Below are 17,370 nucleotides of genomic sequence, written 5' to 3'. Positions count from 1 at the left end.
GTCTTCTGTGTGTTTACTATATATCAGGCAAGGTTCTATACAGCCGTGAGGAGATACCCCTCGTCCAAGGTAAGGAGCAGCAGCTGTGCTTTACTGGAGCAGCCATAAAGAGATACCCCACGTTTAAAGTAAGAGAAACCCAAGTAAGATGGTAGGTGTTGCAACAGGGCATCAGAGGGCAGACGCACTGAAACTAGCCAATCTGATCACATGGACCACAGCCTTGTCTAACTCAATGAAACTAAGCCATGCCCTGAGGGGCCACCCAAGATGGATGGGTCATGGTGGAGAGGTCCGACAGATTGTGGTCCACTGGAGAAGGGAATGGCAAACGACTTCAGTATTCTTGCCTTCAGAACCCCATGAACAGTATGAAAAGGCAAAATGATAGGATACTGAAAGAGGAACTCCCCAGGTCAGTAGGTGCCCAATATGCTACTGGAGATCAGTGGAGAAATAACTCCAGAAAGAATGAAGGGATGGAGCCAAAGCAAAAACAATACCCAGCTGTGTATGCAACTGGTGATAGAAGCAAAGTCCGATGCTGTAAAGAGCAATATTGCATAGGAACCTGGAATGTTAGGTCCATGAATCAAAGCAAATTGGAAGTGGTCAAACAGGAGATGGCAAGAGTGAACATCGACATTCTAGGAATCAGCAAACTAAAATGGACTGGAATGGGTGAATTTAACTCAGATGACCATTATATCTACTACTGTGGGCAGGAATCCCTCAGAAGAAATAGAGTAGCCATCATGGTCAATGAAAGAGTCCGAAATACAGTACTTGGATGCAATCTCAAAAATGACAGAATGATCTCTGTTCATTTCCAAGGCAAACCGATATCATGGTAATCCAAGTCTGTGCCCCAACCAGTAACGCTAAAGAAGCTGAAGTTGAACGGTTCTATAAAGACCTACAAGACCTTTTAGAACTAACACCAAAAAAAGATGTCCTTTTCATTATAGGGGACTGGAATGCAAAAGTAGGAAGTCAAGAAACACCTGGAGTAACAGGCAAATTTGGCCTTGCAATGCGGAATGAAGCAGGGCAAAGGCTAATAGAGTTTTGCCAAGAGAACACACTGGTCATAGCAAACACCCTCTTCCAACAACACAAGAGAAGACTCTACACATGGACATCACCAGATGGTCAACACTGAAATCAGACTGATTATATTCTTTGCAGTCAAAGATGGAGAAGCTCTATACAGTCAGCAAAAACAAGACCCGGAGCTGACTGTGGCTCAGATCATGAACCCCTTATTGCCAAATTCAGACTTAAATTGAAGAAAGTAGGGGAAACCACTAGACCATTCAGGTATGACCTAAATCAAATCCCTTATGATTATACAGTAGAAGTGAGAAATAGATTTAAGGGACTAGATCTGATGGACAGAGTGCCTGATGAACTATAGATGGAGGTTCGTGACATTGTACAGGAGACAGGGATCAAGACCATCCCCAAGAAAAAGAAATGCAAAAAAGCAAAAGAGCTGTCTGAGGAAGCCTTACAAATAGCTGTGAAAAGAAGAGACACGAAAAGCAAAGGAGAAAAGCATCTGAATGCAGAGTTCCAAAGAATAGCAAGGAGAGATAAGAAAGCCTTCTTCAGTGATCAATGCAAAGAAATAGAGGAAAACAACAGAATGGGAAAGACTAGAGATCTCTTCAAGAAAATTAGAGATACCAGGGGAACATGTCATGCAAAGAAGGGCTCAATAAAGGACAGAAATGGTATGGACCTAACAGAAACAGAAGATATTAAGAAGAGGTGGCAAGAATACACTGAAGAACTGTACAAAAAAGATCTCAGATAATCACGATGGTGTGATCACTCATCTAGAGCCAGACATCCTGGAATGTGAAATCAAGTGGGCCTTAGAAAGCATCACTATAAACAAAGCTAGTGGAGGTGATGGAATTCCAGTTGAGTTGTTTCAAATCCTGAAAGATGATGCTGTGAGGGTGGTGCACTCAATATGACAGCAAATTTGGAAAACTCAGCAGTGGCCACAGGACTGGAAAAGTCCTTTTTCATTCCAATCCCAAAGAAAGGCAATGCCAAAGCATGCTCAAACTACCACACAATTGCACGCATCTCACATGCTAGCAAAGTAATGCTCAAAATTCTCCAAGCCAGGCTTCAGTAATATGTGAACCGTGAACTTCCAGATGTTCAAGCTGGTTTTAGAAAAGGCAGAGGAGCCAGAGATCAAATTGCCAACATCCACTGGATCATGGAAAAAGCAAAAGAGTTCCAGAAAAACATCTATTTCTGCTTTATTGACTATGCCAAAGCCTTTGACTGTGTGGATCACAATAAACTGTGGAAAATTCTGAAAGAGATGGGAATACCAGACCACCTGACCTGCCTCTTGAGAAACCTATATGCAGGTCAGGAAGCAACAGTTAGAACTGGACATGGAACAATGGACGGGTTCCAAATAGGAAAAGGAGTACGTCAAGGCTGTATATTGTCACTCTGCTTATTTAACTTATATGCAGAGTACATCATGAGAAACGCTGGACTGGAAGAAACACGAGCTGGGATCAAGATTGCCAGGAGAAACGTCAATAACCTCAGATATGCAGATGACACCACCCTTATGGTAGAAAGTGGAGGAACTAAAAAGCCTCCTGATGAAAGTGAAAAAGGAGAGTGAAAAAGTTGGCTTAAAGCTCAACATTCATAAAACTAAGATCATGGCATCCGGTCCCATCACTTCATGGGAAATAGATGGGGAAACCGTGGAAACAGTGTCAGACTTTATTTTTTTGGGCTCCAAAATCACTGCAGATGGTGATTGCAGCCATGAAATTAAAAGATGCTTACTCCTTGGAAGGAAAGTTATGACCAACCTAGATAGCATATTAAAAAGCAGAGACATTACTTTGCCAACAAAGGTCCATCTAGTCAAGGCTATGGTTTTTCCAGTGGTCGTGTATGGATGTGAGAGTTGGACTGTGAAGAAAGCTGAGCACCAAAGAATTGATGCTTTTGAACTGTGGTGTTGGAGAAGACTCTTGAGAGTCCCTTGGACTGCAAGGCGATCCAACCAGTCCATCCTAAAGGAGATCAGTCCTGGGTGTTCATTGGAAGGACTGATGCTGAGGCTGAAACTCCAATATTTTGGCCACCTCATGTGAAGAGTTGACTCATTGGAAAAGACGCTCATGCTGGAAGGGATTGTCGGCAGGAGAAGGGGACGACAGAGGATGAGATGGCTGGATGGCATCACCGACTCGATGGACGTGAGTTTGAGTAAACTCCGGGAGATGGTGATGGAAAGGGAGGCCTGACGTGCTGCAATTCATGGGGTCGCAAAGAGTCGGAAAAGACTGAGTGACTGAACTGAACTGAACTTGTTTAACAATACTCACAAAAGCCCCATGAGGTAGGTTTGGTAATTATTTCCCCTTAACAGATGAAGGAACTGAGACACAGAGAGGGTAAGTAACATACCCAGCATCACAAAGCTAACACATAGCAGACGTGGGATTCAAAGTCAGGCTGCTTGGTTCCGGAACACACACTCTAATCACAATGCCACGTGGCTCTCCCGATGCCACCTGCTCCTCTTCCCCGCTCCGTGGCCTCCTTCCTGCTCCCCAGGCATGGCCCCACCCCCGGGCCTTTGCACCTACTGCTTTGTCTGTCACGAATATTCTCTTTTGCAGGCTCACTCTTCATTTCCTTTGAGTCTTTTTATTTTTCTCTTTTTTCCTTTAGGTCTTGATTCAGGCATTCCCTTCTTTTCAACACTTTTCTCAAATATCTGCCCTGGGCTCCTCCCATTTCCTATCTTCACTCCCTGTTTTAGCTTTCTCATCAGGGCCTATCACTTTCTAACATACTATATTTTATTTCTTTCTCTGGCTTATCATCTGTCTCTCCTACTACAATGCAAGCTCCCAGAGAGCAGAGATCTCTTTCTGTCCACTGCTGTACTGCTGGCACCTAAAGCAGTGCCTGGAAAGTGCTAGATGCGCAGAAATATTTGTTGCATGAATGAATGGTCAATGCTGCTCCAAAACAGTGAGCTCTGTACCAGTGTCAAGGATTGTTAGTCGACCTAGATTCTGGGTTCCCGCCAGCTGACCAAGGCCCGAGCTTGGCACGGGTGTCAGTGCTATGCCTGGGCTACACTCAATGGGACATGCCTCAGAAAGGAGCTGGGAGTACACACAGCCTGCCCTCAGGGACCAGTGGGCCCTGGGTACCACTCTGGGAAGCAGGAGACAAGGAGTGAGAAATGACATGTACAGGTGTTGGGGCCAGGGAGCGGCACACCTGGGGTCAAGCACACAGCATGCGCCCTGTCGCCCTGCCCTCCCTTCGCTCTCCCTCTTTACCTGCAGCCCAGGCATTCCAGGAGGGCCTGGTGGTCCAGGAACACCCGGAGGACCCTGAGGGAGAGAAGAAATCATCAGACCCAGAAGAAAGTTCTGCCCCATCGCTGGGGCAGCGGTGTGAGGATGGGCAAGCCTTGGGGTGCTGGCGGACAAGAGGAGACGCAGAGGAGACAAGCGACACACCTGCGGGCCCGGCTGCCAGGAGCTGCCCATCCAAAGTCCCGGAGCACCCTGGGTGGGAGTGGGGGTCGCAAAAGAAGGGGAGAGGTTATAGGCAACGTCCACACCAAGCGCAGGGCTGCGTGGGGAGGCAGCTGGCCAGGGCACGGGGGCCCGTGCATCATGGGCACGGGGCAGAAAGCCAGGCCTCTCCCCCAGATTCGGGGGGAAGGCTCTTGGCACCACTTACCGGCATGCCAGAGAAGATGGGGTCCCCTCGGGAGGGGCAGGAGCACTCCCCCGGCTCGCCCTGAAAAGAGAAGAGCCTTTGTCAGTAGCAGAGGGACAAGGATGGAGTACCCTCTGGAAACTGACAGCTGGGAGGCAGGGCGGGCTCCAGAGATGGAGAGGGCGGGGCTTAAATCCAGGATCTGCCTCTTATGACTATGCCCTTGAGTAATCTGTTCAACCTCTCTGAACCTCAGTCTCTTCATCTGTACAATGGGGATAATAATGCCCACTGCATAGACTGTCATGAGGATGGACTGGATGAATGTATACAGAGTTCCTGCCACATGCCAAGCACTCAGCAAACAACAGCTCTTCCTATTACTGCCTTTTCAGCTTCATCACCATCTGCGACTGCACAGGTTTTTGGCCTCATTCCCCTTGGCCCAGCCCACCTTCCATGCCCTTCTCTCCTGGTCCCTCACATCCCTGTCCTCTCACTAGTTCTTCTGAACCCAGTTCCTTCCCCTGTCCTGTGACTCGGCACTCATCTGAAAATGCAGCTGCCCGCATAGGGAGACCTGGAGCTCTCTGGGTCTCCTAGGAACCTGGTTGAGCCGTGGGCTGGCAACCAGGTGAGGTGGGGAGTGTTTGGGGCCCCCTGCAACCTGGAACCAGGGAGCTGGTGGGTGGCAAGAAGACCAGGATGACTCCTCAGCACTCATCCTCCAGTCCAGGGTCACGACCAAGTGCAGAGAATCCCCCGAGTGGCAGGGTTCTAGGGGCTGCTAATTTCCCTGGAGGTACTGGTCACAGGTCCCTGGGACTTACCTTCTCTCCCTGTGATCCCTTCTCACCCTGCAGGGAAGAAACACAGGTGGGTGAGGAGATAGCGGTGCAGAATCAAGGCCAGCGGTGGCTTCCTGCTGCCCTGAGACACAGCACTCACCGGCATCCCTCTGGCTCCTGGAAGTCCAGTCTGTCCTTGGTGCCCATCAGGGCCCTGCAGGGAGAGAGCCCAGGGTCAGTGGGCGGGGCTGAACAACAGCCAGCCAGCTGGCCTGCTTGGAGGGGAGGGTGACGGGACAAACGGAAGCAGCACCGGGCTCCCTGGAACCCACATCTCAGTGCCCATGTCCAGAGGAGGAGACTGAGGCCCACGAGACAAGGAGAGGAGGAAGGAGGAAGACTGGCATTTCTCGAGCACTTTCTGGGTGTCAGACACTGGGCCAAGTGCCTGTCAGAGGGCAGTGGACGGAACCCCCCTGCTCCCAGCCCTGCAGGATGGTATTGTTCCACTTCCAGGGGAGGAAGTGAAAGTTACTCAGTCGTGTCCAACTCTTTGCAACCCCATGGACTGTAGAGTCCATGGAATTCTCCAGGTCAGAATACTGGAGTGGGTAGCCTTTCCCTTCTCCAGGGGATCTTTCCAACCCATGGGTCAAACCCAGGTTTCCCACATTGCAGGTGAATTTTTTACGAGCTGAGCCACAAGGGAAGCCCACAGGGGAGGAAACTAAGGCTTAATGAGATTTTCTAATAGGCCCAACAGGACGGCTGCACCCCGGTCTGTGCTCTATCCCAAGGTCCCTGCTCTATCCTCTCTCTCTTCGGTGCTTGAGACACAGTCTCTCCATCATAAAAGTTCTCTCAGTTGACTTAAGGAGGAGATAGGGATTTCGGCTCTTATTAAAGGGAATTAAAGGCTCCGAGAGGCTGTCACGTGCTGAAGATCACTCAGCTAGGGACTGTGGAGCCTTGCGGCTGGGATTCAGCTTGAGGGAAGCTGGTCTGGAGAGACCAGCCAGGGCACATGCAGACAGCTGCATCCTGCCGGACAGGCCACCTTCCCACATGGGACTCGGAGCTCCCTGAGGACCAGGGCCTCCTTCACCTTCACATATGTCTTTACCGGGGGCCGGGCGGGGGGTGCTCCTCGGCTCAGGCAGGGACCATGACGACCCAGACTGACAGTGGGGACTTGGGCAAGGCCGTAGCCCCCTCATGAGAATCAGTGATTCCCAAACTGGGTCTGGACTTTCTCTAGGGATCGATAAAGATAGAAAAGATATGGTTCACTGAGCTATTTTCAACGTTACCAAAAGCTTAAGAAAAATTATACATTTGCCCACGACCTGGCACAGCACCGGCTGGCTGCAGGGTAGCATTTCTTTGATTCAGGCTAGAATTATATCGTCTTGAAAAATTCTAGTGGGTTCATGTGGAGCTGAAGCTAGCTGTTATATAGGTCTTTGATGAATAAAAATGAGGAAATGCACTTATTATTACCTAATCTGTGCAATTTGTTCAATAGATACATCTTTCAGAATATGGGAATCATTGGTGGGACAGTAATCAAGGGAGGTCCTTGAGGGTAATGAGACGGAAAGTGTTGCTGGTCTAGATGGAGCTGTGCTGGCCAGCATGGTAGCCAACAGCCACATGTGGCTACTTAAATTTAAAATAATTAAATTAAATGTAAAATTTCATTCTTCAGTCACACTAGCTATATTTTGAATACTCAAGAGCGACATGGGGCTGGTGGCTGTAGCTCAGGTGGGACAGAGAGTTCTACTGGTCAGCTCTGTTTTAGATCATCCCGAATGACTCCAAGTTTTGAAGTGGGGTGGGGGGCTGAACATATGGGCTTTGAGTCGGACAGAACTGGGTTCAAGTCCTGGCTCTGTCTCCTCACTCTCAGGCTTTCATTGTCCTCATCTGTGAAATGGGAATAATCATAGCTGTTCCCTTACAGGGCTGTTGTGAGGATTAAGTTAATCTGTTTTAGCATGGGCCTCAGCGTGGTCACTGCTCAAAAACTGGTGGTGGTCAATACTGTCATTCTTCAGGGACTCCCCCCAAACAGTGTGGTCTTCCTACTCCCACCCTGGGCTGAGCTGAGGCCTCTCGCCTCCCATCCCCCACAGGCAAGGTCAGCCCCGTGCCCTCTTGCTGGCAGCAATGCCCTTAGTCCCAGCAACATCCCCAGTGTGGAATACAGAAGGGGCCCTTACCGGAGGCCCAGAGACACTGGCACCAGGAGGTCCCATAGGCCCAGTGGCTCCTTTCACTCCTGGAGATCCCTGTGGAAGAGAGGGTACCAAGTTTGCAGGGCCCAAGTCTGAAGCTCGCGACAATCCAGCAGGTGAGACCAGGCCTTGGGCAGCCGTCTGATGAGTATCCCTCAGTTCCCACGTCCCCTGGGCCCACAGCCAGGACGTTCTGAAGCGTTACTAGTCAAGAGCCCAAGGACGCAGAGGCTCACCTTGGCACCCTTCTCTCCAGCAGGACCAGGCGGTCCCCGAGGGCCCGGAAGCCCCTGCAGATGGAAGCACACTTAGTTATCTCTATCCCTGGGTGGCCCCTTCCCCTGCCAGGCTCCTCCAAGGCCCGAGGCAGACATACCTGAATGCCAGGCAAACCCTGGGCTCCAAGATCCCCCTGCAAGTCAGAAAAAGGCAGCCTGGGTCACAGCTCCCCAAGCCAACCTGCCCCACTGGCAGACCTGGTCTAGGGTGGGGTATCTGCCAACCCAAACTCAGGAGGGCTCCACAAGGAGACTTGGAGGGTCAAAAAGGGGCAGGGGGTCCAAACCAAAGTCCCAGAGAGAAGCGACAGCAGGCCAGGGTTTTGCCCTGGAGCCTCTGGGGGTGGGGAGGAGGCTGAGGTTTGGAGGGGCAGATGGGAGTAAGCAGTTGGCTAAGTAAGTGTTCATTGGAAGGACTGATGCTAAAGCTGAAACTCCAATACTTTGGCCACCTGATGCGAAGAACTGACTCATTTGAAAAGACCCTGATGCTGGGAAAGATTGAAGGCAGGAGGAGAAGGGGACGACAGAGGATGAGACGGTTGGATGGCATCGTTGACTTAATGGGACATGAGCCTAAGTAGGCTCTGGGAGTTGGTGATGGACAGGGAAGCCTGGTGTGCTGCAGTCCATGGGGTCGCAAAGAGTGGGACACTACTGAGCAACCGAACTGAACTGAGAGTAAGTGTTGGGAGGCAAGCAGGCAAAGGGAAGGCTAGAAGCTCACCTGGGGCCCCTGGACTCCCACTCCTGGAGGGCCGGGCTCTCCCTAAATAGGCAGAAGGACAAGCTTGAGCTTGAGATTCCGTCTTCATCCTTCACCCCGGCCCCAGCCCCTCCTCCTGAACCTCCTCCCCCTCCCCCTCCCCCTGCTCAGTGGCTGATCTCCCTTCCCCGCTCCAGGCCCACTTGCCCCCAGTTTCTCCCCACCCTGACAGGGCTGCAGCCCAGGCCCCCCACACTCACACACACCTGTATGCCCTTCAGTCCTGGGGGTCCTTGAACTCCCGGTAGACCAGGCTGGCCCTAAAAGACACAGGTGAGCCAGGGCTCCCACCAGGACAAGGGGGCAGGAGGGAGAGAAAGAAAGCCCAGGGAGGGAAGGACGAGAAGGCAGGTAGCCAGAACTCACCGGTTTACCAGGCCGGCCCACGCCTTCTGGCCCAGGATCTCCTTTCGGGCCTGGCTTCCCAGGCAGCCCTGCTCTGTCTGTCAGCGCCCCCTGCAGGCCGGGGCAGGCGGTGCAGCCATCACCCTGGTCAGAGATGGGCACAGCCAGGAACCCATGAGCCAGGCCGCCAAGAGAGGAGGCATTGGAAATGGGGATCCCTGTGCCCTTCGGAGAGCTCCGCCCCTCTGCCCACCCCTCCTTAGCCCGGGATATCAATATTGGAGAAGAGCCAGGGTGCCTCCACCCGGTGCCGGCAGCATCTCATGAGGGTCATGGCCTGACCCCAAAGTCCTTCCCCTCATTAGCTCTCGGCCTGATCTCCTTCTGCTCGTGGGGCAACCTGCCCCCTGCCTGACTGACCTTTTCTCCTTTTGGCCCCACCGGGCCCCGAACCCCTGGCTCTCCCGACAGTCCTGGCCGCCCCGTGGTGCCTGGCGTTCCAGGGTCTCCAGGATTCCCAGCATCACCCTGTAAGGAGGAAGATTCAAGGAGGGCAAAGATGACCCAGCGCAGGGCATGGTGGCCTCTTGGGACCTACAGGCACTCAGAGCCCTTCACTGGGGTTGGGGGCTGGGCAGGGAGTGGAGAGCGGGCACAGCACAATTCAGGAATAGGAGGTGGGGACGGCATCTGAGAGAAGGTGGTGCCCACCCGTGCCCACCGAGTTTTCTCTCACCTTTTGCCCCTTCAGTCCACGCTCTCCGGCCTTGCCCTGAGAAGAAACCATTTCCAGCATCCATTTCCTCATACTAGACACCCTTACGTGTCTGGCAGTGTGTTAGATCCGAGGAAAAGACAACACAGAGACAAACCAAAACCTCTGCTCTCCTTCTAGTGAATTTGTGTAGATTAAGAGCCTTGAGTCAGACTTCCTGCCTGGGTGACCCTGGCAAGCTACTTAACCTCTCTGTGCCTCAGTTTCTTTATCTATCAAATGGGGATGATAAAAAGGGCACAGCCTTCTATCCCACAGAGTCCTTATGAGATGAGACAAGTTGATATATATGAGGCTGCGAATGGCCCATGATATGCTCTATGGTGGCGTTCCCTGCTATGAGTGAAGCAGTAACAATAATAATCGCCCCAGTGGTAACCGTCATTCTTTTCTTTCGTAATTATCATTCTTGAATGCCTATTGTGTGCCACCAATGCTTCACACACATCATTCCTAGACTTTACAGCAACACTATTTGTAGGAAACAGAGACACAGAGAAGGGAGGTAACTGGCTCAAATCAAAGGGCTCGTAAAAGGCAGAGGTGGGCTCTGAACCCAGGTCTGTCTGGTGCCAGGTTGGTGGTCTTTCTGCACACTCAGCCATGCTGTGTCCCAGGAAGAAGGGCAGAGGTCCGTCAGGCCAGCTCCCTCTGGGGACAGAGGCACTGGCCCCTCCACGCTCCCACCTACCCCTCCACTGCACCAGGAGCCTAAAGACCCAGGCAGCCCTGCCTGTATCCCACCTCCACAGGCCCCAGAACTCACCTGTTTTCCTGGCAGACCGAAACCTGGAGGCCCGGGTTCCCCCTTCTCTCCGCGAGGCCCCGGCAAGGCTACCACGTGGCTGTCTTCACCCTGATGCTCGGTCAGGGCTCTGCACGGCTCACAAGGCTCCCCCTGCCGAGCAAGGACACAGGGTTGGGGGACCCCAGCCCAGGCTTGGAATCTGGGGCTGGGAATGTAGCTGGGCCTGACCTAGTACCTGGACTGGGCAGGGGGGACGGGTCTCTCAGGAGACATTGTGGAAAACCAGATTAAAAAAGGAGGTGGGGCCAAGCCTCAGGAGTTCTGAACATCATGGTAAGGGATCCGATGTTACCCTCAGGCAGTGGGCAGCCTGGGAGGGTTTGAAGTAGGACAGGAGGAGTGTGTTTGGGATGCTGGCCCTGACTGCATGGGGAAGGTCTTCGGACTCACCTTCTCCCCTTTGATGCCTGTGGGTCCCGCAGGCCCTGGTGGCCCCTGTGTGATAAGAAGCCACGTGTGATGCCTGGCATCTGCCTGGGCCATGCTGGAGCCTAACGTCTGTCCACCTCCCACCTCGTCCTGCTCCCTCGAGCTGTTGTCATCCAAAGCTCACTTACCGGACTGCCAGCTGGCCCTACCTCCCCGAAATTACCCTGAGAGCAAAGCAGAGAACACGGGGTCAAAATGGGGAGGCACACAAGTGTTAGGTCATTCCAAAACCCCAAGCCACAAGAGAGGCCCCCGGGGACCCCTAACCGTCCCCACTCCCATTTCCTGGCTAGGAAACTGAGACCCAGAAAGCGAAGGGATTTCCGCCAAGGTCCCCAGGGGAGACTGTGGCCAGCCTGTTTCTGTCCTCAGGCGCAGGCGGCAGAATCCCAGACCAACCCTCAGCCCTGGCCCAGCACACAAAGATCAGGAATTCGTTTATCCAACAGTCACTCGCTGGACGCCTGGACGTGTTGTGCACTGGGCAAGGTGCCGGCCAGCAGCAGCGAACAGCACAGACAAAAACGTCTGTGGAGCTTACACCTTTGTGGGGGCCACCAATAACGTTTAAGTAATTGTAACTGGATGGCCAGGAGTGCTCTGAAGGAAGTAAGCAGGGTGGTGAGACAAAGTAGGCAGGGCAGGCCATTTTAGACAGGATGGTCAGAGAACTGTTTATTATTATATTCTAACAATTGTTGTCAGAAAGAGGAGACTAAGGCCCAGTCAATGAAAGAGCAGGGGGAGCAAGAGGGGGAAAACGTTCCAGACAGTGGGAGCCACAAGGACAAAAATCTAAGAGGTGGGAACATTCTTGACATATTCCAGAAAGGAAGGAGGCGGCATAGCTAAAGCACAGGAAATGGGGAGAGAAGAACCAGATGGAGCTGCAAAGGTGGGCAGGGCTGGGCGTCCGGGGTCTTGCTAGGCACAACCAGCCTCTGAGACAATGTCCAGTCCCAGAAGGATTTTCAGCAGGGAAACAGTGTAACTTGAGCGTGTGTTTGTTTTAACAAAGCCACAATAGCTACTGGGTGAACACGTTGAAGAGCTGCAGTGGCTGCAGGCAGGCGAGCTAAAGGGCTGCCACCTCCACCCAAGTAAGAGGCTGGTGGGATCAAGACGATGTGCAGCCGTGGAGGTGAGCCAAGCAGGGGGAGAGGGAGGATTGGGAGGGACCTGTCAGATGGAGGAGATGAGGTGGAGACGGGTTTGGGGTTTGAGGAGGCTTGAAGAACTGGGTATATGCCATTTATGGCGATCAGGAGGGCTGGAAGAAGAAACAGGTGAGGGGGAGGGTGCAAAGCTCCATTTGAGAAATCTGACAAATGATCTGCCTGGCAGAGCGGAGTCTGAACGTATATTCCAGGGTTTCTCACACTTGAACCCCCGTGCACTCAGCAAACCCCTCACTGGAGTAGCTGCTTTACCAGTTCAATGGTGTCATTTGTCTCCAACACAACCACAAATACATACATTCACAGGGCACTGAAACTGAGCGACCCAGCCGAGTAGCAAGACTATAGGCGCTGGAGCCAGGTTCCCTGTGCTCAAATCCCAGGTCTGCACCCGAACACCCATGTGACTTTGGGCAAATTTACTTGGTCTTTTTTGGACCTCTGTTTCCTCATCCACAAAATGGAAAGAATGGAGTACCTACTCCATGAGGTTTTGGGAGAAGGAAACAAGTCAATACATCTATAAGCCTTTGGAATGCTACTTGGCACAAAGTAAGTGGTAAGGAAGGGCTGTTATTGTTATTTTATGAAGGTACTCAATTGTTTTGGATCATCAATAAATTAAAAATACAATACTAAAAGAACTCTCTTGGAGAGCATGTGGGCTCTCAGAAATAAATTCTTTGACTCCAGTCTGCAAAACATTGATGAATTTATTTCTCTGTGCATTTACAGTTTGGTCTCTTGTCCATGTTGTCCCTATGCCCCACCCAGGGGCCCCCTCCCCTGCCTCCTTGTCAAGAAGATCCCAGTTTTCCTGATATCTGACCAGATCTCACCTTCTCTCCTTTCAGCCCTGTTGGCCCTGGGGCCCCAGCTTTCCCCTGAAAAAAACAATCAAGTCACAGTCACTGCATGCCCCCCACTCCCAATCCCTCCAAGATTCCAAGAGTCCCAGTGTCCACCCAGAAAGAGAAAGGCCAGCCCAGAACTACAAATCCCACAACCCCACAGTGTTTGGACAACTACAGCTGTTACACAGATTGGCACTCAGAGGTTCTAAGAGGGAGTCCTGGGGAGATGCAGGGGTGAAGGGAGACACTGGGCTACAGGCCTGGGGCCCCTACCTCAGGGCCTCCCTCCTGGCCTCTGCCTTGCTTGGGACACTAGGCCTAAGGAGCCAGGGAGGCTCCCAGTGTGGCAAAGATGGGCTGCCTTGGCCTGGCTGGGAGAAGCAGTGACTTACCGGAAGCCCTGGCAAACCGAGGCCAGGAGGTCCCATGTCTCCTTTGGCCCCTGCAGAAGGCTGGAGATGCTGGGCCGCTACGGCAAAGCTGCAGGACGAGCAGGACTCCCCCTGGGGAAGGAAGAGAAGGGATTAGAAAGGCTCGCAGTGATCAGAGGGGGGCAGCCAGAGGACGGGGTCCCTCACCTTCTCTCCTTTGAGGCCTTGGATGCCAGGGTCTCCCTGCAGGGAGAAGAGGTTTATGGGCTGAAAGATTGGGTATGTTGGGGCACCCCAAATTTCCCAGCCATCTATGAGGACAGCAATGTCACATACCACAAACCCTTCAAACAGCCAGGAGTCCCAGGGGGTTCAAGGTCAGCATCCCAGAGTTGGGGCTCATCAACCCATGTGACAGACAGAGAGGAAGGAAGGCCAGGCTAACCTACCCCACTGGAAACTGCCTGTACATACCCGATCACCTTTTTGTCCAACAGCTCCCAGACCCTCCTGAAAAAAAGCATCTGTGAGGGAGTGGAGCACACAGTCCAAGCCAGGACCCTAACCACACCTGCCCACTCATTTCTTCCACCCTCAACCAGCATCCAATCCCAGGAGGAGGGCACAGCCTCACTCACTGTAAGGGTTGGCTCCACCCCAGCATGCCCAAAAGGCATCTTAAGCCTTGGCTTAAAGAACCCTCTGGTTGCTAAGGAGACCTGGGGCAGCCTTCTAGCCCAGCCCTAAACTCTATGGTTCAGTCCCTACCCCCATGCAACTAAGATCCTAGACTCTCTGCTCACGAGGTCTCTATGGCCATGGGAAGTTTCCAGCCCCTCTGCCCAACTCCTCTCCATGATTATGCCCCCAGGCTTTTTGATGGAGTCCTGTAGACCACCCTAGGCACTCACCCTGGCTGGTGCAGGATCACCTGGTTCTCCCTTGGGTCCTGGCTTTCCAGGGAGCCCCACAAAGTTCTGGAACCCTTCAGGCAGTGTTGGGCACACTTCACAGGGGTCACCCTAGCAGAAGGGAAAGACCATGAGCGGATAGGGTGGGGCTGAAACCCTGGGGAAGACAAGGGGTGAGCCAGGGCAAAGTGGGCAGCAGGAACACTAGGGGGGCAGAGGGTGCTTTCTGTTCACCTGACTCATTCACTCAGAGTACAATTCCTGGACATCAAAAACTACCTCCTCACAACAAGCCATAAGAAATCATTGTGTCCCATTTAGGGGTGTGGAAACTTGGGCAAAAAAGAGAAGCTAACTGACTTGTCACATTCATGTATGTGGCAAAGGTGGGATTTGAACTTGGCTATGTAACTCCAAAGCCAGGCCCTTTATTTAGTAGTCAAAGGCATGCTATTGGAGCAAAGGAGGGGTGGGGGTCCCCCAAGGAAGGTCTCAGGTTCAGCACCCTTGATGCTCACTGTCACCTTCAGAGATAGGCTTGACCTCCCACCTGACCCCAGCGCAACCAGGCCTGGGACTCACCTTCTCTCCCTTCAGCCCAGGCACCCCTGGTTTGCCCTGTTGGAGAAGCAGCAGGTGTTAGCCATGGCTGAGAGGGCTGGAGGACAGAACCCCCTCCCTCTGGGGGCCTTGGTAGAGGAGGTCTGGGCATGGTGGGCAGCTGTGCTCCCACTGGGCCACTCACAGGTTTCCCGCCAGGACCTTCCTTTCCAGGCACCCCGGAGCTGCCCTGCGGTCAGAAGAAGGGTTAAGGAGAAGGGTGCTGGCTGTGGCCTCAGCCCATCCACCCCGTCAACCCTCCAGTCCCCTCTGGATGGCAGGACAATCTTGCCAAATCTCTTGTCTCCTCTTGGTCCGTTTTGTCAACAAACACTCCCTTCCTGTTGCCTGTCCTTCTCTGTGTCTAACCCGAGTCCTTCTGCTTGCACAGGAAGGGGGATCACGAGGCCTCTGTGTGTCCCTGCCCCAGGGCAGCAGGTTGGGAGGTGACCTGGGTGAGCCCAGAGGAACCACAGCAGACAGACATTTCCAGGGCTTCTGCTCTTCGAGGCACAAGGCCCTCACATGAGCTTGGGTCCTCCAGTTGGACCACTGTGGTCATTAACCAGACTTAGGCCTGTGAACCCAGGCCAAGGCCTTCACATCAGCAAGCACTGGCATGGGGACACTGCCCACTGAGGAGCCCAGCCCCCTAGCCCCTTCCCCAACCTGCCCGCTGCCTGCCTCCTGCTGCCCCGGCCACCCCGGCCCCAATTTCCTCTCTCCTTTCACCAAGCAGGGGGTTCCCACATGGGCCCCCACTCTTGTCCGTGCTTACCTTGTCTCCTTTGGGGCCTGGAGGGCCACCTGGGTCCCCCTGAGGGCAGAAACAGGGTGGGTCAGCCAGGGGCCTCCCATTACAGTGAGGTCCACACTGGTCCTTTCCCCCAGCCTGGCTCCCTGGGACCCAGCCCCACCTCCCCACCCCAGCCGGGAGGGAGAAGGGTCTCTGAGGGGAAAACGGCAGGAAGAGCATGGGGTACTCACCGGGGTCCCCGGAAGTCCTATGCCAGGGGGCCCAGGGAGGCCTGGGGGCCCAGGCTCTCCTGCCAGCCCCTCAGGCCCAACAAAGCCAGGGTCTCCCTAGCACAGACATAAGGTGGGTGTGAGAGAACCACCGCCTCTGCGCCCCCCACCCGCTCCTCCCCGTCAGAGGGCCGCAGCTCACCTTCTGCCCTTTGGGCCCTATGACACAGATCTCTCCTGGCCGGCCCTGTGGGTGAGGGGGGAGGCTGTGAGAATGGCTGAGGCCTGGCGCCTCCCAGGACAGCAGCCCCACTGGGATGTGGAAATGCCCACCCTCACTGCCCTGTCCCAAAGCCAGACTCCAGCCAGTGCCCAAGGCCATGAGCTGTCAGCTCAGGGCCTAGAGGTCACGGGCTCCTGGACTGGGAGTCACGTTGCGCTGAGTCACTTCAGGTGTGTCTGACTTTGCGACCCATGGACTGCAGCCCACCATGAGATTCTCCAGGTAAGAATACTGCAGTGGGTTGCCACGCCCTCCTCCAGGGAATCTTCCCCACCCAGGGATCGAACCCTCATCTCTTACATCTCTTGCATTGACAGGCGGGTTCTTTACCCTTAGCGTCACCTGGGAAGCTGGGAGTCAGTCAGGCCCTTTTCTGCCCCCTCCTGGGGCACAGCCCTCCCCTCCCTGTGTCTCCATTCTGTCTGAACAAGGGCAGTGGGTTGGATTCCAAAGGTTACAGTCCGGCACTTCAAGACCACGTGCTAAGAGACGAGGGGGTTGTGGGGGGAAGGGTCCCAGCACCGTACATCTCGGCCTGGCTTTCCCGGCGAGCCCTTCACGCCTCCGTCTCCCTTCTCGCCTTTCTGGCCCTGAAGGAGGAAGAGGCAGAGTGACGGGGGCTGAGAGAAGGGGCTGGAAGAATCAGGACAGCTTCATCTGCTCCCGAGAGCCAGTCTCAGCCTCCCCAGAGATTAAATGGCTTCACAGGAGGGTAGACAACAGAAAGAACTGCCCAACCAGCCAGGCCACTCACTCAGGGAGTCTGTGGCTTTTTCCTCCCGGTTTTGGTGGGAATGTGGACAAGGCAGGATGACTGGGGGTGTTGGGGGGGTGCCACCCACTCTGGGCCCAATGACATCATCCTCTAGGATGACTTTGGTCGCCTCCCTCTTCCTGTCTGTAGGGTTCGCAGACCTCCCCAGTACCCATCCCCTCAGAATCCAGGCCCATTACCTTCTGGCCTGTGGAGCCGGGGAGTCCTGAGGGTCCCTGAGATGAGAAGGGGACACACAAGAGAGGTGAGGAAAGGATGGG

General features: G+C 53.6%; 1 protein-coding gene across 5 annotated transcripts in view; it reads right to left on the bottom strand.

Annotated features, from left to right (window-relative positions):
- COL16A1 (collagen type XVI alpha 1 chain) overlaps positions 1-17,370 on the bottom strand; it is a 55,083-nt gene that overhangs the window by 25,597 nt on the left and 12,116 nt on the right. For 3 of the 5 annotated variants that reach the window (XM_068968238.1, XM_068968239.1, XM_068968240.1), the window contains 28 exons: positions 17,290-17,325; positions 16,863-16,925; positions 16,255-16,299; positions 16,074-16,169; positions 15,865-15,903; positions 15,232-15,276; positions 15,069-15,104; positions 14,487-14,597; positions 14,050-14,085; positions 13,783-13,818; positions 13,597-13,707; positions 13,190-13,234; positions 11,301-11,336; positions 11,134-11,178; positions 10,702-10,833; positions 9,897-9,932; positions 9,581-9,688; positions 9,182-9,304; positions 9,022-9,075; positions 8,777-8,818; positions 8,148-8,183; positions 8,008-8,061; positions 7,757-7,825; positions 5,692-5,745; positions 5,574-5,600; positions 4,765-4,824; positions 4,539-4,586; positions 4,356-4,409 (listed from right to left, as the gene is read on the bottom strand). In XM_068968238.1, coding sequence (XP_068824339.1) covers positions 4,356-4,409; positions 4,539-4,586; positions 4,765-4,824; positions 5,574-5,600; positions 5,692-5,745; positions 7,757-7,825; positions 8,008-8,061; positions 8,148-8,183; positions 8,777-8,818; positions 9,022-9,075; positions 9,182-9,304; positions 9,581-9,688; positions 9,897-9,932; positions 10,702-10,833; positions 11,134-11,178; positions 11,301-11,336; positions 13,190-13,234; positions 13,597-13,707; positions 13,783-13,818; positions 14,050-14,085; positions 14,487-14,597; positions 15,069-15,104; positions 15,232-15,276; positions 15,865-15,903; positions 16,074-16,169; positions 16,255-16,299; positions 16,863-16,925; positions 17,290-17,325 — 1,677 coding nt within the window. The remainder of the gene's footprint in view (positions 1-4,355; positions 4,410-4,538; positions 4,587-4,764; positions 4,825-5,573; positions 5,601-5,691; positions 5,746-7,756; positions 7,826-8,007; positions 8,062-8,147; positions 8,184-8,776; positions 8,819-9,021; positions 9,076-9,181; positions 9,305-9,580; positions 9,689-9,896; positions 9,933-10,701; positions 10,834-11,133; positions 11,179-11,300; positions 11,337-13,189; positions 13,235-13,596; positions 13,708-13,782; positions 13,819-14,049; positions 14,086-14,486; positions 14,598-15,068; positions 15,105-15,231; positions 15,277-15,864; positions 15,904-16,073; positions 16,170-16,254; positions 16,300-16,862; positions 16,926-17,289; positions 17,326-17,370) is intronic. The other 2 variants (XM_068968242.1, XM_068968243.1) reach the window with 2 other exon arrangements.

The sequence above is a fragment of the Capricornis sumatraensis genome, chromosome 3, assembly GCF_032405125.1.
Source record: "Capricornis sumatraensis isolate serow.1 chromosome 3, serow.2, whole genome shotgun sequence".
Taxonomy (NCBI): domain Eukaryota; kingdom Metazoa; phylum Chordata; class Mammalia; order Artiodactyla; family Bovidae; genus Capricornis; species Capricornis sumatraensis.
Note: the sequence above shows the minus strand (reverse complement) of the source record. Positions and strands in the feature narration are given on the sequence as shown.